The sequence below is a fragment of the Mauremys mutica genome, chromosome 2 (assembly GCF_020497125.1).
Source record: "Mauremys mutica isolate MM-2020 ecotype Southern chromosome 2, ASM2049712v1, whole genome shotgun sequence".
NCBI classification, from domain to species: Eukaryota; Metazoa; Chordata; order Testudines; family Geoemydidae; genus Mauremys; species Mauremys mutica.
In genome coordinates this window covers 292,882,396-292,908,159 of record NC_059073.1, presented here as the reverse complement: position 1 = coordinate 292,908,159, position 25,764 = coordinate 292,882,396, and the positions used below count along the sequence as shown (strand labels likewise).

Here is a 25,764-nt window from a genome sequence, read left to right as displayed (position 1 = left end):
GAGGTTGAACCTAAGCCCATGATAGTCAGTGGCAAAACCGTCATTGGCTTCAGTGTGTGCATGATCAAACCCTTAGAGACAAGCTGCCTAAGAATGAGAGAGGAGTTCTGTCTGTTTATTCGGGCCTTCATCTCTCCTACTGAGATTGTCAGCAGAAGGTGACTGCAGTGGTGGGTTTTGTGATGTAGATAAATGTCCACTAAGATCTAGACTATGGCTAGAGGCTCCTTTCAAAGAGGTCACAGAACTGTGAAGTGGTAATGGCAGTGACTTCTGGGCAGTACTGACCTGCACTAAGTCCAAACTAGTGCTCTAGAACTGATTCATCATTTTCTTGAATAAACAATAACTACATTGTGTCTGCAGTTACCTGTGACACTTTCCTGTTACCCTGCTTTTTCAGTCAAATGAATGAAACACCGGTGCTTAAATTAAGGACATGTGTACATGACAATCTTAAGTCGACCTCTGTTAGGTCAACTTACAGCCATCACAGTAATTACTGCGGTGGCTGATATCCACACTACCCTCCTCCTGTCGGTGGTGCGTGTCCTCACCAGGAGCACTTCCACTAGCTGAAGAGGGACGGCGTCGGGGGCTAAGAGCCAGGGGGCTTCTCTCCTTCGGCGGGGAGATCCATGCCCAGAGTCTGGTTGGCTGCAGTGCTCCCCGCAGGGAGCCAGGACCCCGGGGCACAGCAGGGCTCAGGCTGCCTGCCTGCCATAGCCGCTGCTAGCACATCTCTGCGCACCCTTTGGCGGGGAGAGGGGCAGCAGGTCTCAGTATGCTGCCCATGCCTGCAGGCGCCCTCCCCTTGCCCCCCCAGCTACAGGGAGCTGCAGGAACGGTGCTGGGGGCAGGGGCAGCGCACGGAGCCGCCTCTCCCCTCCCCTCCCCGCCAGGGGCTGCAGAGACGTGACAGCAGCCAGCCACTTCCGAGAGCAGCATAGTGCTATGGCAGGCTGGCAGCCAGCCTGAGAGCCCCTTTTAGCGGCCTAGAGATCGCAACTTGTGATTTATCTTTGTGGGGGCCCCCCTTGAGCCCCAAGGCCCTAGGCTGCAGCCTCTAGAGCCCCTGCCTTAATCCGGCCCTGCCAGAGACCTGCAGCAGCCCAGCTGGGGAGCCAGGAGCCGGCTTTCTTGTCAATTTCATGGCTCAAGCAGAGCTGTGAAATTAACAAGTATGACAGCCAACAGCCAATGTGAGGAACAGTATCTACATAGACACTGAGTCGCCCTAGCTACACCGGCATAAGCCCTGTGCCTGCCGTGGAGGTGGAGTTGTTATAGTGGAGTAGAGCACTTACATCGGCAGTAGCAAGTCTGTAGTGTAGACAATGATGTAGTTAGGTCAACATAAGCTGTCCAATGTCGACCTAACTTTGTAGTGTAGTCCAAGCCTAATACTCACAGTACATAATTCTGAATGTTACTCCTTGTTTGCTGTATTCTTTCGATTATCTTTATATTGCTTGTATGAAATAAGAGATGTAAATACAGTGCAAGGTAATCATGGGCATGAAAATTACTGTTCCAAATTTATTGGAAACTAATTCCCAGTCTAGTAGAGCAGACCTTCAGATAAGTCCAAATTACTTGCCAATGTTAAAATATTTCCCACCTCTGCCCTTACGCATAAAATCACTGCTCATTTCATTAATACAGTTAAAGTCCTTGAGTTGGGATAAGCTAGAGTCTATGAAGAATTGCACTTCGAGTAGTGTCCCTATGGGTGCTTCATGACAGGGCATACTTCCCCAGGAGTAGATTGATCACAATGTCCAACCTTGTTTCAACAGTCCAGTGGAGTCCACAAACCCCACTGCAAGGGCTTTCCTACAAATTCTGGGCCATATGGCAGCCTGTACGTTCATGACTTCCCTAGCAAGACTTAACTCTTCGTGTCTTCAATCATAATTGAGAACTGCTACACTCCCAACAGACTGTCAGTCCAAGCAGGTGTCCATATCTCAGAAGGTCCTCTGAATTGGTGGAAGGACCTACAAAAGGGGGTGGGGGAGAGAAGAGTTTCACTTGTACAGCCTCCTCCCATGAGGATTGTCACCACAGAAGTCTCCCTCATAGGCTGGGGTGCACAATTCCAAAGCCTTAAAGCTCAGGGCAAATAGACACCCCCCCCCTCCATATCAACATATTGGAGCTCAGCAGTCCATTATGCTTGCCAACACTTCCTGCCACACATCAAGGACACCCAATCAGAATAATGTTGGACAACAGAGCAACGGTGTGTACATCAATCAGCAAGGAGGAGCAAGAAACAAAATCTGGTGCTGCCCCCTATTGGAGATGGCTTACTGGATTAGATAGATCATGGGTCTGATCCAATATGGCAATTGCTTTGTGCCCAAGAATCTTGACCATGGTTGTGAAAAGAACTAACAGGCAGTCCCAAATTGATTCCACCTTCCCAAGGATGATAGAGCTTCCAGGTGATTCTGTGAGCTAACAAGAAATTTTTTCTTACGTTCCCCTTTCTCTCTTCCTTCATCCCCCTCCAACACTCCAGGTTGAAAGCAAAGGAGAAAGTGAAATAGAGGAAGGTGATAAGGTTCAGGAAGGAGAAAATGAGAGAAATCCAGAAAAGGAGCAGGACAGTGAAGTCACGTCTGATACCAAGTCAGGTAATAGACACCAGCTGTTACTTGAGCTGCATTTTAGTTTTAAAAGCCTTTCTCCAAAGCTGTAAGAATAAACTATAAAGTTAATTGTGGCAGAAATATTTTCTCTCGCACGTCAGGTCTGCAGCTTGGTTCAGCAGTAGATATTCCAGGTCATTTCACGGAAAAGCTCAAGTGCTAAATTCATATTGCAATCATTTCAGACTTCAGTTTAGGGACTTTTTTCATCTTGGCTGTAGGGACTGAGTGAGCAGATTGCTAAACTAAAGTGAGCACAAATCATATAAATGAGTTTATTTCTGTATTGCTAATCTGTTGGTCCATTCCTAATGTAAAGAAGCAGATGAATGGGACTACTATGAACACAGCTTTGTGCTTAACAAGCTTTCTCCGTTTCCTTATGAGTTTGTGCAAATCATTTCATTTGACTGGTTGGGAATAAAGTACTGAAAAATCATGGTATCTTCCTATGTTTTAAAATACCATGTCATTTATTACATGAATCTGTGTTCTGATTGTGTTGTATAGATCTGGCACATCTATTCTGACTGGATTTTTTTCATCAGGATTTTAGGAGAGGACAGAGCAAAACAATAAAAAGGTCTCCATTTGCCTCTCAAAATGGAGATGATCATGGAATTTGTTTATTGGAAATACAACTTAAAATTATTTTGATATTAAGACTAAAAAAAATGATGGGGAGAGAAGAGTGCATGGGGTAGAAAATGAAAATACTTTGGGAGCATCACCTCTAAGGATTTTGGGGGGATCCTCTGGAATATACATTTTGTGGAGGTGTTCAAACTGCTTCTGTAGCAGTATGTGGAGGAAATGCTGAGGTGCTATAATAATATAAAGCACCTAAGTGGCAATGTTGTAATGTGCTCGTTCATGGTTTATGCTGTGTGAGCATAGAAGTACGTGCTATGTAAATCCTGTCCCTGATGTGATAATCATGAAGTGAAGAATGAATGTAAAAAAATTATTGGGTCATCTCTTTAGAAGAGAAGGAGGCAGAAGAGAACAAGGAAAACGTTGATGCGTGCAAAGACAAGGAAAGCGACGCTGGAAAGAAGAAAGTGGAACACGAAATCTCTGAAGGAAATGTAGCTACAGCTGCAGCTGCTGCTCTTGCCTCAGCTGCCACCAAAGCAAAGGTTTGTCATACACAAATGTCCACTGCAGCTGATTTCCAGTTTCAATTGGGCAGTATTCAAAAATGGTCCATTGTTCCAAACCACTGGGACCTTAAGTGCTCCTTTGTTTGTTTGTGCTCTTTCACTTCCGCTGTTTGAACACTATCATTAAATGAAATTGTTTCCCTGTGAATAGTTTAATGCTACCATTGTGAACTTACTAAAGTCAGGACGAGCATCCCCAAAAAAGAATGTCATCTTTTCAACGTGTAATGTGGGCAGTTGTCTCTGCTGGGTGTGCTGTTAGTGGTCAAGGAACAGAATTGGGAGGCAAGATTTGTTGGTTCTCTTCTTGGATCTGCCACTGACTAGTTGTGTGACCTTAGGCAATTCATTTAACTTCTCTGTACCTGAGTTTCTTCGTCAGTAAAATAAGTATAACACTTACGTCACAGGGCAATGTGATAATTGTAAAGATCTTTGAGATCCTCACATGAAAGGTCATCTGTTGTTTTTCAGGGCTGGATATTGAGAGTGGTATTTTTTCCATTCCATGTTTGTGTTAAATGGCCTCTTAAACTTTCCAGCCACAAATCAATGAATTATTTTTCTTAGTCTACCTTTTTTGTGTATATTTTTAAATCCTTTGTTTCTCACATATTAAATTGTCTGCAGACTTTACCTAATGAGCCATAGCTTGAATCACTGTTCCACATGGCAGCTCTGGCTTACAGTTTTTATTGTAAATATCTTCTGAGTATCCCGCTTCATTCAATTTAATGAATGTTACACCCTTCTTCCTCCTCATATTTAAGACATTTCCTCTACTTCCCAGATAATTTGTTTCATTGTAATCCTTTCTCTCTTTTTGTTCTTTTCACTAGCTCTGCTGAATACTATGTATCACAAACTCCAGTTCAGGTTTTAGTAATAAAATGTATAATTCGGTCCAATTGGTTGGGCCTCAGCACTGAAATTGCTCATACAGTAGAATACCCCAATTAATTATTGCTGTAGGATGGATCTGTGGCATTTATCTACCTCTGTGAGAGGCCCTTATTACTGTGACCCCATCGTGTGTGTGGTAGGTCAGTTAGATTATCTGCCACATCACTTGCCTGGTTTGCTTTATGATGATGTTTTGTCATTTGTGCTTCATCCCGCGTGTGTGTGTGCGCGCGTGTGTTCTTTGCAGGTCCCTTGACCCTGCTTGGGATGCATACTTTCCAGTGCTGGATTTCTTTGTCCTGCATTTTTTGACAGTGGCTGAGTAGTCATTGCTATGCTAATGATGCTTAGAAGAGGCAAATATAATACTCTGGTAGAGCAAGGGAAAGCTGTTAGCTCCTCTGGAAAAAGAACTCCAGTTGGTTGCTGCATATTTCTTGGAAACAAACTGACCTCAGAAGAGGAATGGGAGACAGACTGACAGAGCCTCTGGCATCGGGGGGAAGGAAGAAATGAGGGTTCACACAGAGCCCCTGTCTTGTGGGGCGAAAGGAGGATGCTAGGATAAGTTCGGGGATTGGGACAAACAGAACCCCGATAGCATGTGGCTGGAGGAACCTGACATGCTGGGAATAGATCGCGGTGGGCAAACTACGGCCCTCGGGACCATCCTGCCCAGCCCCTGAGCTCCTGGCCCGGGAGGCTCGCCCCGAGCCCCTCCCCTGCTGTGCCCCCTCCCTCCACAGCCTCAGCTCACTCACTCCGGCGCAGTGCTCTGGGTGGTGGGGCTGTGAGCTCCTGGGGCAGCACAGCTGCAGAGCCTGGCCTGACCTGGTCTCTGTGCTGTGTGGTGGTGGTGGCGGCGGCGGCAGGGCCAGGTGGCACGGCTATAGCGCCACCAGCCACCGGTGCTCCAGGCAGCGTGGTAAGGGGGCACGGAGCGGCGGGGGGTGGATAGAGGGCAGGGGAGTTCGGGGTGTTGGTCAGTGGTTCGGGGCTGGGGGGGAGGAATGGGGGCAGAGGTCCGGGGGGGCAGTCAGGAAGGAAGGAGGGTTGGACAGGGCTGCATGGGGCAGTCAGGGGACAGGGAGAAGAGGTGGTTGGATGGGGCAGGGGTCCTGGCAGGGGGCAGATAGGAGGTGGGGGCTGGCCCTTGACCCCCTCCCTTAACCGGCCTTCCATACAATTTCCAAAACCCGATGCGGCCCTCAGGCCAAAAAGTTTGCCTGCCCCTGGAATAGATATTCACTGGGGGGTGGGGGGGCGGGAGGGGAGTATGGGGCCACAGAGAGCCCTTGGCAGGAAGGAGAATGGAGCACATAGAACCCCTGCCATGGAGGGAAGATTAGGGGACCTTGGTATGGGAAGAGGAGATTTTGGAGGGTACACAGAAGCCCTCCAGGTGGATGATGAGGGGAGTTGTAGGGAGAGTGTGACATAGTGTCCTTCCCCCTAGTTTTTAGTGGAGCCTCTGGTTCTGGAGGGGCTCAGCAACTCTTGACAAGCAAAACAGTGGGAACTCCTTTCTTGAACTTGGACTTCACTTCCCTTTTAAACTAGTCTGTATTCAGGGAGCGCCCTAGATTTTCCTAGCCATAGATGTTCTTACTTTCTTCGGGCATGTGGATGCTGAGGGTGCAAATTTGAAGATCCTGAGTTTGCAGCATCCACCGGGGGAAGTTATAGCACAGCACTTTCGTGTGCACTGCTATTCACACCCCTTTTGTCCAAACTGCAGGTCAGTGTAGCCGTGTCGTTAGACTTTGGTCCCTGTCGTTTGTTATATTCTCAGATAATGAGTCATACTCTGGCCTCTGTCATGACTCTGACAATTCAGGTGTGTGTGTGTAATCTACCTACAGTCTAGGCAGGTTCATTAATATAGGCCTTATCCCCTTCCCCTGAGCATGCTTGTACTCACTTCTGGTTAGGTTTAAATTGTTGTGAATTCTTATCTGAGAAAAGGGCACTCTGTCAAGTTGGGGTATGATGATGTCACTAAAATGGGACCGTTAAAACTCTCAAAACTCTTGAATTTGAGATGCTGGATTCAGGTAAAGCAATCTAGGTTAGGTCATCGAAATGTCATGCATCATTTTATTGAGACTGATCTGAGAAAGGGGATTAAGTCGAAGCTCCATTTACAATTTGTTTGACAAAAACTTTAAAATGTAATATTAAACTGGCATATGGGATTCCCCCATGGTTCGTTTATTAATTTTAGGATTATTTTGAGATGTGACTACCAAGGCGACTTTTTTTCTATCAGCCTTATAAACTCAACCTGAGATCTGAAGATCAAGCTGTTTTCTGTCCCTTGCATCATCAATATCAAGGATTAATTCAGAGCTTAAATGTTGATGCACGAGCCATGGCAGAATCAGATCATGCTTTCATAGCTATGTTAGCACTGCAAGGCTAAAAGGAATAAATGCTTTTAGCAAGGTAAGCAGATATCTGCTCCTTGTGAGCACTATTTTGAGCCATTTAAAGAAGCTGTTTAAAAGCCATGTTCTGACACACCTTCTAGATCTCTCTGCTTTAATAACCCTTTGTCTGCTGTGATAACCCACACAATTGTGGAAAAAATGACACGTACACCATAATTGTGCTTCTCAGGTCTGGAATTCCTTTCTTTCATCGAGTGATGGTAAGATGATCAAAGTATTTTTAATTCTGATCTAATTTCTGTAGAACCTTTTATTTGAGGATGTCAGTGTTGTAACAAACACTAACTAAACTTCACATCATTCGTGGGAAATAGGTATTATACGCTTTTTACAGATGGCAAAACTGAGGCATGGATATGATTTGTTATGTTGTACCGGGAAATGCCTTGGGATGCACAATAAGTGCTGCATATGTGCTGTGTGTGTGGCTGAGTGTAGCCTTCTGGACTCTTGATCTGTTAGATACTTATCTGTATATTTCCCTTGGGTGCAAAAAAAGTAGTGCAGACTGGTAATGGAAAAATGTTACACTATTGGAAGTTCTCCCAATAAACTGGGGTCCTTGCTTCATGATCTCATGACATTTGGTGATAACTCTAGTGAATGTTTCCTTTCAAAACAGATTTTAATATCAAAGGTTCTTAACAGCAACCTCGTTTACATATGCAGTCAGTGCAGTACGAGGGGCTAGATGTCCAGAAGCACTTTACAAAGCAGTCAGAGCATGAAAGGCCTTATTTAAAGCCAAAGTCTAGTACTATAATATGGGACTATTTCCCAAAAAGGCGCTGGTGCTTCAGACCATCTGGCTTCATTGTAGGTAATTTTGCATGTCTGCATCTAGGTCTGAAGAGTAGAAATAAGGTCTTCTGTAAATAGCAAAACCCCTTATAGCCAGAGCACCATGCACTTGTATTAAGAGTTACTTCTCTTCTGCACACCATGGATTGATAGGCATTTTCAGGCAAGCAATAAAAATGTAAATAGGAGTGAAATTTAATCTTCTATTTTGAGAGGCTTCCTGCTCCCAATCAAGCTCATGTCCCCATTTTCTTCCATTGGTGGTGGATGTAAGAGGAAGAAAGGGCTTGGAAAATGCAGTCCTTTTGATTTTGACAAAGACACACAGAGAAAATTTATATTAAAGGAAATAATATCCTGTAATCAGGACCTTAACACTCCAGCGTAGAATTGGAGTGCGACAAGGACTTCTCTTCCCATTTGCACTAAAAATTCAGACAGCATTAAGGCCATTTGTGAGCCATGTCTGTGTCTGAGATGGAATAATTTAAACTTTAATATTAACCCCAGACCATTAACTCTAGATTATATGGAAAGCTATTATAGTATTGCAAACTTTGCGTTAGAAATAGAACTGTAAGTGTCACAGGAGAAATCTTGCAATTAGCTTTTCTGGGGGAGGTTGGTGTCTGCAGGACAATGTTATTAAAAGAAAGTGTCGGCGTGTTTTGAAGGCAGCACAATATAGTGGTGAGTTGGGAGCTGGTCATCAGGAGACATGGTTTCTGTTCGCAGATCTGCTAATAACTTTGAATTTGGGCAAGTCACTTCACCTCTGCACTATAGCTTTTTACATGTAGAATGGAGCTAATAATCCCCATACACACCCAGTTTGTAAAGTGCTTTAACACCTTTGGTGAAAGGCTCAAAGTGGTAAATAATAGGTTTTTAAAAAAGCAACAAAGAGTCCTGTGGCACCTTATGGACTAACAGATGTATTGGAGCATAAGTTTTCATGGGTGAATATTCACAGGACTCTTTGTTGCTTTTTACAGATCCAGACTAACACAGCTACCTCTCTAATAGGTTTCTTTATTTTGTTTTGGGGTTTTTTGTTTTTTAATTGTTTTGGTGATACACCCACTGAATATCTTCCCTTCCAAACCCCAAATTGCTGAATTAATTTTCCTCCACCATGAAAATGCATTTCAGGACCTATGGGTCCTTTTTCATTTTTTCCCACCACTGGACACACTTTCTGCTGTAGATGGATATAATGCTCTTTATCTAGACTTGGTTGATCAAAACAGCCTATGAGAAGATTGCTGATTCATAAATTATCAAGACAGAAGGGATCATTGTGTCTGTCCTCCTGCATAACACAGCCTGTAGAACTTCCCTGAAATAACTTGTTTGAACTAGAGCAGATCTTTTAGAAAAACGTCACGTCTTGATTTAAAATTTTCCAATGATGGAGAATCCACAACAGCCCGTGGTACAGTCCTCTCATGGATCAGTAACTGGTTAAAAGACAGGAAGCAAAGGGTAGCAATAAATGGTCAGTTTTCACAGTCGAGGGAGGAAACTGTACTGGGACGAGTGTTGTTCAGTATATTCATAAATTAGCTGGAAAAAGAGGTAAACAGTGAGCTGGCAAAATTTGCAGACACAATTACTCAAGATAGTTAAGTCAAAATCTGAGTTACAAAGAAATCTCACTAAATGGGGTGTTTGGACAACAAAATGGCAAATGAAATTCGTTGTTGATAAATGCAAAGTAATATACATGGGAGAACATAATCCCAGCTATACAGACAAAATGATGGGGTCTAAATTAGCTGTTACCACTCAAGAACGAGATATTGGGGTCTTGGGGCTTAATGTGTGGTGGCAGTCAAAACAAGTTGACAATGTTAGGAACCATTAGGAAAGGGATAGAGGGTAAGGAAAATATCACAATGCCACTATATAAATCCATGTACGCCCACTCCTTGAATACTGAGTGCAGTTCTGGTCACCCCATCTCAAAAAATATATATTATAATTGAAAAGGTACAGAGAAGGGCAACAAAAATGATTAAGGGTATGGAACAGCTTCCATATAAGGAGAGATTTTAAAAAAATGGGACTTCTCAGCTTGGAAAAAGGCTTCTAAGCGGGATATGGTAGAGGTCTTTAAATTCACGAATGTTGTGGAGAAGATGAATAAGGAAGTGTTATTTATTCCTTCACTTAAACAAGAATCATGGGTCACCTGATGAAAATAATAGGCAGCAGGTTTAAAACAAACATAAGAAAGTACTGCTTCACACAGTGCAGAGTGAATCTGTGGAACTCGTTGCCAGGGGATGTTGTGAAGGCCAAAACTATTAGCCCAGATAGTCAGGGATGCAACCACGTACTCTGGGTGTCCCTAGCCTCTGATTGCCATAAGTGGGGAGTGGACGTCAGGGGATGGATCACTCGATAATTGCCTGTTTTGTTGATTCCCTCTGAAGCCCCTGGCAATGGCCATGGTTGTAAGAGAGGATTTTGGCTAAATGGACCATTGGTCTAACCCAATATGTCCGTTCTTATGTTAAATTGTTCCAGTGGTTAGTTACCCTCACTGTTAAAAATATTTGCCTTATTGCTAATCTCAATTTCTTGCTTGAGCTGTCATTGGATCATGTTATACCTTTGTCTGTTAGATTGAAGAGCTCATTAGCAAATATTTGTTCCCCAGGTAGGTACTTATAAACTGTGATCAAGTCACCCTTTAGTTGTCATTTTGATTTAGCTGCTTGAGTTGTCACTATGAGGCATGTTTTCCAATTCTTTAGTTATTCTTGTGGCTCTTCTCTGAACCCTTTCCAATTTATCAGCATCCTTCTTGAATTGTGGATACCAGAACTGGACACACTATTCCAATAGCAGTCGCATCAGTGCCAAATACAGAGGTGAAATAGCCTCTCTGCTTTTAATCAGTAGTTCCATGTTTATACTTCCAGCGATCTCATTAGTCCATTTGGCCACAGCATTGCGTAGGGAGCTCATGTTCAGCTGATTATCCACCATGATGCCCAGGTCTTTTTCAGAATTAATTTTTCCTAGGGTAGAGTCCCTCATCTTTTAAGAATGGGCTAACGTTCTTTGTTTCTAAATGTATGATTTTACCTTTGGCCATATTGGAAAGCATATTGTTGGCTTGTGCCTAGCTTACCAAATGATCCAGCTCGCTCTGTATCAGTGACCTGCCCTCTTCCTTATTTAGCACTCCTGCAATCTTTGAGTCTTCTGTAAACTTTATCAATGGTTTTATTTTCTTCCAGACATTGATAAAGAGGTTGAATAGTGTAGGGCCAAGAATTGATCCCTACAGGGCCCCACTAGAAACTCCTCTGTTTGATGACAATTCCCCATTTACAGTTACGGTTTGAGACCCATCAGTTACCTAGTTTTTACTCCAATTAATGTGTGGCATGTTGATTTTGTTTTGTTCCACTTTTTGTAATCAAAATGTCATACAGTACCAAGTCAAATACCTTAATGAAGTCTAAATATATTACATCGACACTATTACCTTTATCAGCCAAATTTTTCATCTCATCAGAAAAATATATCAAGTTAGTTTGACAGGATCTGTTTTCTGTAAACCCACATTGATTGGCACTAATTATTAATATCCTAATTTCTTTATTAATCATATGCCATATCAGCTGTTCCATTATTTTGCCTGGGATCAATGTCAGGTTGACAGGCTTATAATTGCCCAAATCATTCTGTTGACCCTTTTTAAATACTGGCTGAACATGAATTTCTTCCAGTTCTCTGCAACTTCCCTGGTGTTCCAAGACTTACTGAAAATCAACATTAATGGTTCAGAGAGCTCCTAGGCCAGCTCTTTCAAAACACTTGGGTGCAAGTTATTTGGACTGGCTGACTTTTTCAGTGCTTGCTCATGTCGAACCATTGTCTAGTTGAACATTGACAGCTTCCCACCAAACATCGCCACGGCACAGGTCACCTTCACCTAGACAGTCTCCCAGATGCCAGTCTCCACCAGGTGGGAATCGCTCCCTGACTCAGCACTAGTCTCCATCTTCCCGGTACCGCTCGTTGAGCAGGCACCGTTCCTCACCTCTCTGGTCACCGACCAGGGTCAGTCGGCAAACTCAGGCCTCAAGAGCTCTGCCCTGGTCATCGGAAGAGCAATGGTCTAAGTAGGACCAGGGGTTCAGCCCCTTGCCGAGGAGGGGGATTCACTGCCAACTCGCAAAACCAGCACAGCACTTGCAGCGACCGCATAGTAGCAGGAACGTAGGCCCTCTCAATGGCTGTACTGGAACCTGTAGGGCATGCCCATAATGCTAGTCCCATATTCTCACCAGTCCTCCCTGGCCGTCTCGAACAAACCAACCTTGGCACCAGAGTTGGGACTCGGTACCAAATCCGACACGGGGGCAGCACATCGGTCTCCAGCAACTAAGGAGCCATCCCCGAAGAAGGAAGGGGAACCTTGAGCCCTTCAACCCACGTCAGGGACCCTGTTCTGCCATGGGACCTGAATCTTGTGCTGTTGCGGCTCACAGGGGCCCCCTTCGAGCCTCTGACTTCTTGCTCTCTCCTTCTCCTGTCCTGGAAAGTTGCATTCCTAGTTGTGATAACATACACCCACCGGGTCTCTGAGATTAGGGCACTTACCTCAGAATCACCCTATACGGTCTTCTACAAAGACAAGGTCCAGCTGTTGCCGCACCGAGCTTTCCTGCCCAAGATGGTCTCACAGTTTCATACGGGCCAGAACATTTACTTACCTGTCTTCTTTTTCCAAAGCCACATAAGTCAGAGGAGGAGCATAGATTGCATTTCCTAGACGTCAGGAGGGCGCTGGCCTTCTGCATTGAAAGGCCCAAGCCATTCCACAAGTCGACACAATTGTTGGTCACGGTGGCCAACAGGATGAAAGGTCCTCCAGTGTCCACTCAAAGAATTTCTTCTTGGATTACATTCTGCATTCGCTACTACTATGATCAGGCGAAGATGCCACCACCAGCGATTGTAACCGCCCACTCGATCAGGGTGCAAGCCTCTTCGGCAGCTTTCCTGGCCCAAGCACCTCTCCGGGACATCTGTAGGGCGGCCACCTGGTCATCCGTCCACATGTTAACGTCCCATTACGCACTTATCCAGCAGGCCCGGGATGGTGCTGGCTTCAGTAGAGCAGCATTGCAAGCTGCTAGACTGAACTTCGAGGATATTGCTTGTTAGTCACCTAGAATGGAATTGGCATGAGCGAACGCATGAAGAAGGAAAAATGGTTACCTACCTTTCGTAACTGTTCTTTGAGATGTGTTGCTCATGTCCATTCCATTACCCGCCTTCCTACCCCTCTGTCGGAGTTGCCAGCAAGAAGGAACCAAAAGGGTGTAGGGTCGGCAGCGCCTAATACACCAACACATGAGTGTGGCACTGAAGGGGATGCTACCGCCAACCCCTACAGATACCATTAAGGCAGAAATCTCCAACAACTGTGCATGTAGACATGTGCACACCTAGAATAGACTAAACATGATCAACATGTCTCAAAGACAACAGTTATGAAAGATAGGTAACCATTTTTCGAGGGAGGGGGAAGGGCGGGGGATTGTATTTGAGCAATGAGTTGTAACAATAGCTAGTATGTGTGGTCGATTAAACTGCTCATCCTTCTGTCTTTTTACATTTTAAACTTGAAATACTCAAGCAGTGCTTGAGGGCTGTCTCATTTAGACGTCATGTATTTAAATAATTAATCATCCTTAGACATACATCTGATTATCCACAGTAGTAAAGGTAAAGCTTGAGGGAAATATTTGAGGCTTGTTGGTTTTGTCTGTAATCTGTTTCTGCACTCTTAAATTTCGAATGTAGCTTCAGTTTTTCATAAAAGAGCAATGCTGTAAGCTGGTTGTAAAGGAGAATGGGTTTCTTTTATATAACCTTTCAACAAACTTTATACACTGACAGAGAGTCGTAGCTACTTAAGGCTGTGTAGACTCTCTCCCTGGTTGATATGGAACTGCTACAATGGGCAAAATTGTAATTTTACTTGTTGGCTGTTGAATGTTGTAATGGGATCCACTTTAACTAGTTACATAACCTCCAGTTCACTTGAGCAGAGATCTCTAGAATGACAGAGGTATATCAGTCTTCCTGAGTGTGTGTCTGTGTAGTAGCCTCGCAAACACCACAATAGTAAAGACTTTTTAGATCACACGTAACTGAACCACCATAAATCTTTTGCCCTTTGATCCCTTGTTAGCCCCTGGCTCTTCCATTTTAAAACCTCTACTCCAGTTGCTCACAAATTCAGGCGGTTTTAAGGCAAAATCAAATTGTCTAGGGCAGGGGTTGGCAACCTGCGGCACACAAGCTGATTGTTAGTGGCACTCTGCTGCCAGCCGGTCCCGGCTGCTGGCCCCTCAGAGCCTGCTGCTGGCCTGGATGGATGGAACCCCGGACCAGCAGCAGGATGAATGGGGCCGTCAGCCGGGACCCTGCCTGGCAGGGGGCCGGCTGCCAGCCTGGATGGATGGCAGCGGGCTGAGCGGGGCTGGCAGACAGAAGCCCAGACCAGCAGCGGGCTGAGCCCACTGCCAGTCTGAGGTTCCATCTGCCGCCCGCGCTGCCAGTCTGGAGTTCCGTCCATTGGCCCCTGCCAGCTGGGATCCCAGCTGCCAGCCCCACTTAACCCGCTGCCAGTCTGGGGTTCCGTCCGCTGGCCTCTGTAAATGTAAAATGTATTACTGGCACGTGAAACCCTTAATTAATGAAGACTTGGCACACCACTTCTCAAAGGTTGCCTACCCCTGGTCTAGTGGGAGTGAGCTTGTATAGTATTCATTTAACATCTATCTACTTTGACTAAAGACTTCAGAAATACTGGGAGGATTATCATTGTGAAGATAAAGGATTGAAAATGAAAAGAAAATAAATATTTAGTTTAAGTGAACAAATGGAAAAGCTAGGACACAATTCACACTTGGTTATTCAATCCCTTAAAGCACTGAACTGTCTATTTTGTAAAGGTGGTGTGTGCCGGAGGGCGCTAACTTGTGTGTTTTTTATCCTCAGCACCTAGCAGCAGTGGAAGAGCGAAAGATCAAGTCCTTGGTAGCCCTCTTGGTGGAAACACAAATGAAGAAACTGGAGATCAAACTTCGTCATTTTGAAGAGCTGGAAACAATCATGGACAGAGAGAAAGAGGCAGTAAGTGCAGGAGACTAATTCTCTGATATCCTAAAGCAAACCAATGGCTAGAGAGGTCTCTGCGTGTCAGAATAGCTGGTGTACTAGCAATTTCATCTGTTCCTAACCCTTTAGATATACAGCTCTCATTAGCTCACCGAGGGTATATCTACACTGCAATTAAAAACCCACGGCTGGCCCATGCCAACTGACTCAGGCTCGGGCTAAGGGGCTGTTTAACTTTGGTGTGGATGTTCGTGCTTGGGCTGGAGCCCGGGCTCTAGGACCCTGTCAGGTGAAAAGGTCCCAGAGTTTGGACAGAGCCCGAATGTCTAAACTGCAATTAAACAGCCCCTTAGCGTCAGCAGAATCAGCTGGCACTGGCCAGCCACTGCTGTCTAACTGCAGTATAGACATACCCTCATAGTTACCCACATGAAGCTGTTTAATTCACCTCTCTGATGTGTCTACCCAGGATCTCCTCTGTAATGTAAAAGAGTGAGTTAGGATTACACCTCTACCCCAATGTAACTCTGTCCTCGGGAACCAAAAAATCTTACCGCGTTATAGATGAAACAGCGTTACATCGAATTTTCTTTGATCTTCTGGAGCGCGCAGCCCCGCCCCTCCCGGAGTGCTGCTTTACCGCATTATATCCAAATTCATGTTCTATCAGGTCGCGTTATATCGGGGTAGAAGTGTATCTATTATGCGTTGGCCCCTAATTTTCCTCTTGCCCCCACCCTGTATTCATTCTGGGATGAAGATTTACAGAGCCTGTGCAGAGATTACATCTGATGAGTAGGGGGAGAGGAGCAATTTGTAATTCAGGGATGGCTATTCTTTCCTCCACAGGGAATGGAGTTGGGGGTATGGTCTCTAGGAAACCAACCCTCTGCCTTTCCTGTGCGACCTTGGTTTTAGATCAAACACCTAGTTTGGTCTTTCAGTCTGCTTCTCCAATTCTTTTGTGGGGAGTTGCTCTTCCACCTCTCCTGAGGTTCTCACTTGCTCTGTGCTTTTAGTCAGTATTCTACTCAACCTGAGTAGCAGAGTGGGTGCACTCCTGTGGGCAGCATTCAGCTCCCTGGTCTGCACAGAGCACTTTACGCTGTGGAGGAACTCCCTGAGTAGGTAACAGATCTCTGAGCTGGAGGAAGAATGGGCAGCTCTAAGAGAGGGGAGAGCAAAGAGGAGGGTGCAGTCATAGGCACAGAGGGGAATGATAAATAATAGGAAAATGGCAGGTCAAAAAGGGTGTAAAAAAAAAAAAAAGACGCTAAGAAAATGGAACAGAGGAGAGGGGGCCAGGAAGACACTGCTCTGGGAACATGCTCAGATGGACATGGAAGGCAATGAGTAGAGACAATGGAGGGAAAAGAGGAGGAGTTGAGCAGCAGGATAAGGTGATTACTGATCAAAGAATCAGCATTCTGTCTTGGGAAGAGACTTAGCATAATAGTAGGGGCTAGGACACAGGTTTAGTTTAGTTTCTGATCATTTGAAACGTGACAGTCCTAATACAAATTAATAGTAATAAACTAATGATTTTTTTTGGTGGCTTCTTGAGTCCCTTGTTTTAACACTCAGTAATTTCTTTGCTGTGCACAATTAGAATAAGAAATACCAGGGGAAGACAGATTGTCTTTGCAGGATATGCAGCATTCACTGAATCAGCCTCTAATATATTGATCAGCTGGATTTTTTTTGAAAGAGACATGGTATCCTTTTGACTACTTCAGCGGTGAGCTCAAAGTTAAATTTTTCATCACGTTTTTTGCATATCCTGGTGGAGTAGTTTGTTTTTTCTCTTTGTGGGCAGCGTGATGATAGAAGTAGATGAGGTTATGGGATATTTACCGTAATTCCTGGGTTTTCCATACCTGCCCTTGTGACAGATATTGCAACAGTAGGCTGTATTGTATTAAATCTACAAATGGTTTCTGTATGATTGTGTTCTACTCCAGGGGGGAGGGTTACCACAGCTCCTACAGGAACTAAAAACAGTGGGATGTGATTAAGGTGAATCACTGAAACTAAATAACTCTAGAGAGGTACATACCATGCAATGGTTTGCACAGACTCCCTCATTCAAGCTGGATTTTCCAGAAACTAGGAAACAAAGACAAGCCTTTTGGTTTTTTTTATATATATATATATATATATACACACACACACACACACACACAAAGGCTTTCAGGGTTTTCTTTCTGATCCAGCAAACTATCAGGACTTTCTGTCCAAGGGGTGCTCCAACCCTTGCAGATTTGGAGAAAAAATAAATGTGCTTGCATAGACAGAGCAGCATGGTAACTTGTAACTGCTGGCAACACCCTGTTCATGGTCCTTGGAGAGCATTGCACAGGGGCTGGCTTTTAGGCAGACTGGTTTGCCGAGGATATCACAGTGTAAGGCAGGGAGCTGTGCAGCCTTAAAATCTTCAGTCAGAAGGCAGTGGGGCAAGGGTCCCTGCCCAGATATGTGTGACAGCTGGAGATCTTATTGGACACTCTTGGAGTGGATTGCCGAGGTGGGGTTGTGTGTTGGGGGGAGGGGGGAGAGATATGGATGCAATTCCTGTGACATTGTGGCAGTCCTCACATGTGAATTTAATGGAATTTACATCCACATCTTAGCATTAGTCAGACTGATAGAGTTTGACAAACTGTGGTCTTTTATCGGAATAGAATGTCAACAAGAGATTCTTCTTTGCCTAGTATCCTCAGCTGTTTCACTGTGTGTGTCTGCATCTGACACTGATTGGCAACTAAAGAAATGGCCGTAACTAAGTTGAAAAGGTTCTCTGTAGATTTTCTTATCTTTAGGGGAAAAACTCCATTACAGTGACATCCTTTCTTTCTTTCTTTTCTTCATTTTCTGGCAGCCTGACATTTTCTTTTTTAACACTCTGTATAAGTTCCCCCCCCAGCTCCTGGTGGCCAAAATTCAGTTTTATTCCACTGAAACTCTGGATATTTAGTGGAGTAATTAAATGTAACCAAAACAGAAGTTCCTCGGTATTTTGGCAGGTTCCATACCCACATGTCCATACAACTCCACTTGAGTTGTCTCAGCCCTCTATTATAGTAAAGGTCACCTGTTTGTAACTGTTAAAAGAAATCTGCAAGTGGGGTTGGGGGGTAGGAGGGAGGAGGTTTTATGCATAACACATTTTGTTCTATTTGTAATCTGAAGCTATTTCAGTGCTGTCAGCGCTGATTATGTGTAACTGGAGATTCTATTGATAGCAGCATTGTTGACCCAGAAATTGTGGTAACATATGAATGAATGCAGTCTTTTTACTGTCATGGAAAGACAGTGTAGGAGGTAGAATGATGAACCAATTATGGCTGCTGTAGTGTGCACATATTAGATATTTATAAGTCATTTCTAATTGTGCATCATTTTGAGGCAGCTTGAAAACATTATGCCTAAACCTTTTTCTGTTGTAGATGTTTACAGCAAATATACTGAACAACCTTTTGTCACTCCTGGACATAGCACTTTTTTCCATTTCATGTCACCTCCATGAGTCAAGTTGTTCATGCACTGGTTTGTGATGTGGACAGATGTGCACTCTGATCCAGGCTGAGACAATCTAATTTAGCTCCTGTATGATTTGTCATTGTCAGATTATCACCTGGCTCTGAGAATTGGAAGTTAAATGTATGTGTACTGATGTACTGATCTGCCTCGATGGAAAACCTATGTGTATTTGATGACAAACCCTCCTGAAGCCTAATTCTATGGACATAATATGTTACATGTCCTTTTTTTTTTTTGCACTTCTCATGGAGAGTGGCTTAGCAGTTTCCGAGCTAGCATGTGGAACCTGCTATGTTGGGCTGAGAGTCAATTTTAGGCCTGACTTGCATCACAGCTCATGTATGTTTCACATGACCCTTCAACTTTCATGAGTCTCTTTTGTGGGACTTTCTGTTCTTGTCCCCCTATCCTTTTTGCCAAACCAGTGGGGGAAATGTGTTGAGGAAAAGCTTTCAGCAGCATTTAGATCTGATGCATATTGCTAGACGTTTGTTTGCATTGTGGGAAAGTTTGTAATGACATTCTACTGGATTGCCCTCTTTACGTGTATTGCAACAAGAGAAGGTGGCCTGCAGATGGAGAATCAGGAATGTGTTAGAATATAAAAGTAAGCTGCAGTGGTATCTCTTTTTATTAAGCGTTGCTCCCAGAGCCCTTAAAGCAATTTTGCTGTGAACTGCCTGCCACCTATTGTTTCTGTTTTCACACATGAATCATTACACCATTGGTGTTTTTGTCTTTTCATTGTATCAGGTTCCTCCTGGTAAAGTGTCAAATTGGTCAAGGACAAAGAAATCATGACAGCATGAATAAACACATTGTGGTCATTACATGTTGAAAAACAGCCCCCCACAAGAGCTATGCATTATTCATTGGCTCTGGTCCCCATCTGGTTCTGCTGGTGAATGCTCTGTGGCCGAATGTTTTTTCACTCACACTTTGGTAGTGAACAGTCTGCTGCATAATGTTTTGTGGAGTGGAGTTCTTCTAGAAATCTTAAAGTATGTTTGCAATGAGCAAAGGACTCTGAATGCAGACAAACTGTTCTTTAGACCCCATAGTTTGTATTGTAGCTTTAAATGCTTCTATTTGAACGGACATTTAGCTTCTGGGGCGGAGAGGATGTTTTGGGTTTTATTGAAAAATCACATCATCTCTCTTGTTTCATTCTTCCTGGGGAAGAGAGAGAAGAGTTTTTAGTTTGTATCTAGACATGGCAGTTCATCTTCACAGAGCGTAACACCTGTGTTGAGATTGCAAAGAAACTGTGTACAGATGTGGTCTCCCCACCTCAAAAAAGATATTCTAGCACTAGAAAAGTTTCAGAAAAGGGCAACTAAAATGATTAGGGGTTTGGAGAGGGTCCTATACGAGGAAAGATTAGAGGCTAAGACTCTTCAGCTTGGAAAAGAGAAGACTAAGGGGGGATATGATAGAGGTCTATAAAATCATGATTGATGTTGAGAAAGTGGATAAGGAAAAGTTATTTACTTATTCCCATAATACAAGAACTAGGGGTCACCAAATGAAATTAATAGGAAGCAGGTTTAAAACAAATAAAAGGAAGTTCTTCTTCAAGCAGCGCACAGTCAACTTGTGGAACTCCTTACCTGAGGAGTTTGTGAAGGCTAGGACTATAACAATGTTTAAAAGGGGACTGGATAAATTCATGGTGGCTAAATCCATAAATGGCTATTAGCTAGGATGGGTAAGGAATGGTGTCCCTAGCCTCTGTTCGTCAGAGGATGGAGATGGATGGCAGGAGAGAGATCATTTGATCGTTGCCTGTTAGGTTCACTCCCTCTGGGGCACCTGGCATTGGCCACTGTCGGTAGACAGATACTGGGCTAGATGGACCTTTGGTCTGACCCGGTACGGCCGTTCTTATGGGAAAGGAATTTATGAGCAGCGTGTCTCAGAGGCTGGTATTTGGTCTCTGATCAGCTTCCTGGCTAGCAGGGTGGATGTGTTTTTAAAATAATGTTGTCAAGCGGGTAAACTTCATAGGTGACTTTCCAGAATCCCATTTCCCCACATTTTTGCTTTTCTTCCATGACTAACTGAACAGAAGGGGGTTTGGATGGATCTGGTGAAAGCTATGTTGCTGTATACCTCAACTAGATTAAAACATTTAGCGGTACAAGGACACACTTATCTGTTACACTTTGCTGGGCTTAGAGTTAGCTAAGATTTACATATGAGCTTTTCTAACCATAATGAGAAGATCAGCATAGTAACAGCCCCATAGTAAGAAGTATCTTCTGCAGTTGGCTTATTTATTCAGCATCTAGGTTACTTGTTACAAAGCTTTGTACTGAAAGCACAATAACAACTTGTTTTTAAAAAGTTCAAGGAAAAGGCAGCTGGTCCAAACATGAAACAGTATTAGCCTCAGCAATCCAAATCAATGGTTAAGGGTGCCTTGAGGCATAGATTTCACTCTGGAAATCTAGGCAGAGAATTAGGACCCCGTATGAACTTTGTGAGCCCATGTTGGGGCAGAATTCAGTGGTAAAGTCTTTCCATAGAAAACTCCTCTGGTTGTATCCAGTTCCTTCTTAGGGATTGTCTTTTCCTCATTGCAACATGGAGAGGAAACTGGATCAGAGGAGAGAGTGATGGCACGCAGAATTGAGAGGAGGTGAACGTTTACAGTCTATCTTGGGTTAAATGGTAGTTGTTGTGCCATGATGTTCCCTGGAACGGAAACACCATAGTAGAGTTAACTATCTGCTGTTGGTGGTAACGGACAATATCCCTTTTTAATGGCACATATTGTCATCCTGACTGGAAAATAGTGGTGAGCTGAGCAGGTAAGTTGCTAATTGGTAATAAGAATTTCTAGCATTGTGGGGAGCACTTCTTACATCTTTTCATATTTCTAAATTGAATGTTTTTTCTCTTGCCTGCAGTTAGAACAGCAGAGGCAGCAGTTGCTGACGGAACGACAGAACTTCCACATGGAGCAGCTGAAATACGCAGAATTAAGGGCCCGCCAGCAAATGGAGCAGCAGCACAGTCAGAACACACAACAATCACACCAGCATTCTAGTGGGCCTGGCATGAACCCACTTGGGGCACCGGGTCATCCAGGCATGCTGCCTCATCAGCAGCCCCCTCCATACCCTATGATGCACCACCAGATGCCCCCCCCTCATCCACCACAGCCAGGTAAGAGTTTGTAAGAGAAGATCGTCATGATTGATTAAAACCAGAGGAAGAAGTGATGACAGATGAAAAAATAAAAAAAAATGGAGATATACCTATCTCATAGAACTGGAAGGGACCCCGAAAGGTCATCGAGTCCAGCCCCCTGCCTTCACTAGCAGGACCAAGTACTGATTTTGCCCTAGATCCCTCAAGGATTGAACTCACAACCTTGGGTTTAGCAGGCCAGTGCTCAAACTGACGAAACTACACATCTGCTTGTGTACTTATTTAATGTATTGTGTGTGTTTCATATAAAGGGTGCCTTTTTATAAAAGAGAAATGCACTTTGAGGCCAGAATGGATAACATTATTCACGTATGATGCAGTTTTGTGTGGTAACTTCTGTGACTTGGCATAACTGCAGGCTATATGAGCAAATACAGCTCATATGGGGGTCATACTGGATAACATGCTAAATATGAGTCAACAGTGTCACACTGTTGCAAAAAAAAAAGCATACATCATTCTGGGATGTACTATCAGGAGTGTTGTAAGCAAGACACAAGAAGTAATTCTGCTGTACTCTGTGCTGATTAGGCCTCAATTGGCGTATTCTGTTAAGTTCTGGGCACCACGTTTCAGGAAAGATGTGGACAAATTGGAGAAAGTCCAGAGAAGAGCAACAAAAATTATTAAAGATCTAGAAAATATGACCTATAAGGGAAGTTTGAAAAAACTGGGTTTGTTTAGTCTGGAGACGAGAAGACTGAGAGGGGACATAAGTTTTCAAGGAAGAGGGAGAAAAATTGTTCTTAACCTCTGAGGCTAGGGCAGGAACCAATGGGCTTAAATTGCAGCAAAGGCGGTTTAGGTTGGACATTAGGAAAAGGTTCCTGTCAGGGTGGTTAAGCGTTGGAATATATTGACTAGGAAGGTTGTGGAATCTCCGCCACTGGAGATTTTTAAGAGCAGGTTACTCAAACACCTGTCAGGGATAGTCTAGGTAATACTTAGACTTGCCATGAGTGCAGAGGATTGGACTAGATGACCTCTCAAGGTCCTTTCAGTCCTACGATTCAATGATAGGGAGACACCGAAGGTCTTTGGGTTCGGAAGGTGGTGACTTGGTCAGAGCATCTGGAAGGAAATTATTTTAGCTTCTGGATTTTAGACTGAAGAGTGGAGAAGTATATATCAGGAAGGATAAACAGATGGAGTGATGATAGGGAAGGTTGTAGTAGCTCAAATATGAGAGTTATGATATGGGACTATGAAGGAAAGAACAGATTTTAGAAATGTTTTAGAGTGAAATGACAAGATTTGGAGAGAGCCTGTTTGTGAGGAGAGGAAGACATAAGAATCCATGATAACCCAAAGTTGTGAGCTTCAGAAACAGGACAATGAAGACAAATTATAGTACTATGATAAATCATGGATTTATTCTGCTACTCTTCCCCTGTTACAATTAGAATAAATGGTCCTTCGGATGAGCAAAGTGATGGTCAAAGTGATCCATGTGGTTTTCATTAAATTGAAACCACGTCCATCTCTGGAGCCCAGCATTAGTCTCTTCTCTTCCCAATCCCCTGAAAAAATGAGGTTCTTTAGAAGAACAGAAGAGAAGGTTAAAGACCAGAGTGGATCTGTGGTTTCGTAAAGGGAAAACTCCAGCTAGTTAAATAATCGGGTTCATCTTAGTTACCTTATAAAAAGTGTTACTGTATTCTTCAGTAATAGTCCAAAATACGGCATTTTACAATAGTAATACTGTAATGTTTGGAGCAAGCACCACAAGATTAGGTTCAAGAGATTTTTATTTATTTTTTTATAGCCAAACAGAAATCCTTCAAATTTTGGAGATGTAATGCTAGTGAAGCCAATAAACAGTATAAATTACAACAGGCAATAAATAGGGAAATTAGGAAAGATGTGGACAAATTGGAAAGAGTCCAGAGGAGAGCAACAAAAATGATGAAAGGTTTAGAAAACCTGACCTATAAGTAATGGTTAACAAAACTGTGTGTGTTTAGTCTTGACAAAAGAAGATTGAGAGTGGACCTAAGTCCAGTATGTTAAGGGCTGTTATAAAGAGGACCATGATGAGTTGTTCTCCATGTCCTCTAAAGGTAGGACAAAAAGTAATGGGCTTAATCTGCCGCAAGGGAGTTTTAGGGTAGATATTCGGAAAAACTTTCTAACTATAAGGATCATTAAGCTCTAGAATAGGTTTCCAAGGGAGGTCATGGAGTCCCATCATTGGAAGCTTTTAAAAACCAGTTGGACAAACATCTGTCAAGGATGGTCTACGTTTACTTGGTTCTACCACATCACAGGGCTCTGGAGTTGATGACTTCTCGAGGTCCCTTCCAGCCCTACATTTCTGATTCTAAAGTGTGTTTCTAACAGCATTTCCTTGTGGGCCTAACACATCTCCATATGCACCGTCTGGGTACCTGAGACAGGAGAGATGGACAAAACTGAGGGGAGAATCACTCTTGGTTAGGAACATTAGAGAGTGTGTGGTCATGTGACCTAGTGTGCTTGATAGCATAGCCTATAGTAATTAAAAAACTTTAGAAATATCTCTAATCATCTTAATCATTGAATATTTTTACTGATTGTATATTTCTCTTTATTCAAATTCTTAGATAAAGTTTATAGTTATTTTTAATTTGTTTGCTTATATGAGTTTGAATTATTTGAGAGGCCAAGTGTGGTTGTCACTGCCTTGGTGCGGTTAACCCCTTGTCTCACTGGTGGCACCGCCAAAGTAGCTTTATTCTTAGCACACCAGGAGGAGGAGTCAGGCACCTACCAGTTGGGCACTATGAAATGAGCAAAGGTGACAAATTCTGGAATGTTCAAAGACCGTGAGGCCACCCCTCTTCTGTTCGCACATCATACAGGTGCTAAGCCAGCACCAAAATGGGAAGTGTGTGTGAGTAATTGGGAAGTAATGAAGGACTTTGCTGAGAAGCTAAATGATTTGTTTGCATTTTCTTCGGTGCTAAAAATATCATGGAATTTCTTACCCTGGACCAACGCTTTTGTGATAATAATGATGAGATACTCTGAGATTGAGGTGTCAGAAGAGGAGGTGCAGAAGCAAATTGATAAATAAAAATGCAATAAATCAACAGGCCGAGATGGTCCATCAAAGAGTTCTTAAGGAGCTTAGGGATGAAATAACTGAGCTGCTAACAAAATATGCAGTGTTCCATTGAACCAGCTGCTGTTCCAGAGGATTGAAGGGTAGCAAATGTAACTATATTTTTAAAAAGTTCTAGGGGTGATCCTGGGAAACTAAAAGCCTTTAAGCCTTACATCTTTATCTGGCAGTTCAGTTCAAATGATAATTTTAAAACTATTAAAAAAAAACACTTGGAAACTCATGACATGAAAAGGTCTAACCAGCGAAGTTTCAGCAAAGGAAAATAGCGTTTCGCTAATCATATCAGTAGAGTAGTGGATGAAGAACCACCGTCTGACAAAATGTATTTGAACTTCTAAAAGGCCTTTGACAAGGTCCTACAAGAGGCTACTAAAGAACCTAGGGAGTCATGGGGTGAGAGGCAGAGTATTGTCATGAATCAAAAGCTAGTGGCTAGGAAATAGAAAGCAGAGTATTAAATGGTCAGTTTTCATCATGGTAAAAGGTTGTTAGTAGGGGCTGCAAAGTTATGTACTAGGTCCCATATTTTAACAGATTTAATGGTATGGAAAGAGGGTTGTGGACAGTGACTTGGCAAATTTTGCAGATGACATTTATTTAGCTAAGACAGGGCCAGAGAGGACTGTGATAACTGCAGAGAGTCCTAAATCAGCTAGATCAATCAGAAATTCAAGGTTGTCATGCAAAGAAATGCATTGGAGGAAAAAATTAAGCTACACATACATCATACAGAATTCTAAACTAACTATCAAATCACAAACGGGACCTGGGTG

General features: G+C 43.4%; 1 protein-coding gene across 1 annotated transcript in view; it reads left to right on the top strand.

Annotated features, from left to right (window-relative positions):
- The window catches only part of SMARCC1 (SWI/SNF related, matrix associated, actin dependent regulator of chromatin subfamily c member 1), a 147,336-nt gene that overhangs the window by 100,387 nt on the left and 21,185 nt on the right, over window positions 1-25,764 (top strand). Inside the window, exons 23-26 of the mRNA XM_045004886.1 lie at window positions 2,528-2,642; window positions 3,642-3,796; window positions 15,010-15,144; window positions 21,582-21,840. Of these exons, the coding sequence (XP_044860821.1) occupies window positions 2,528-2,642; window positions 3,642-3,796; window positions 15,010-15,144; window positions 21,582-21,840 (664 nt within the window). The remainder of the gene's footprint in view (window positions 1-2,527; window positions 2,643-3,641; window positions 3,797-15,009; window positions 15,145-21,581; window positions 21,841-25,764) is intronic.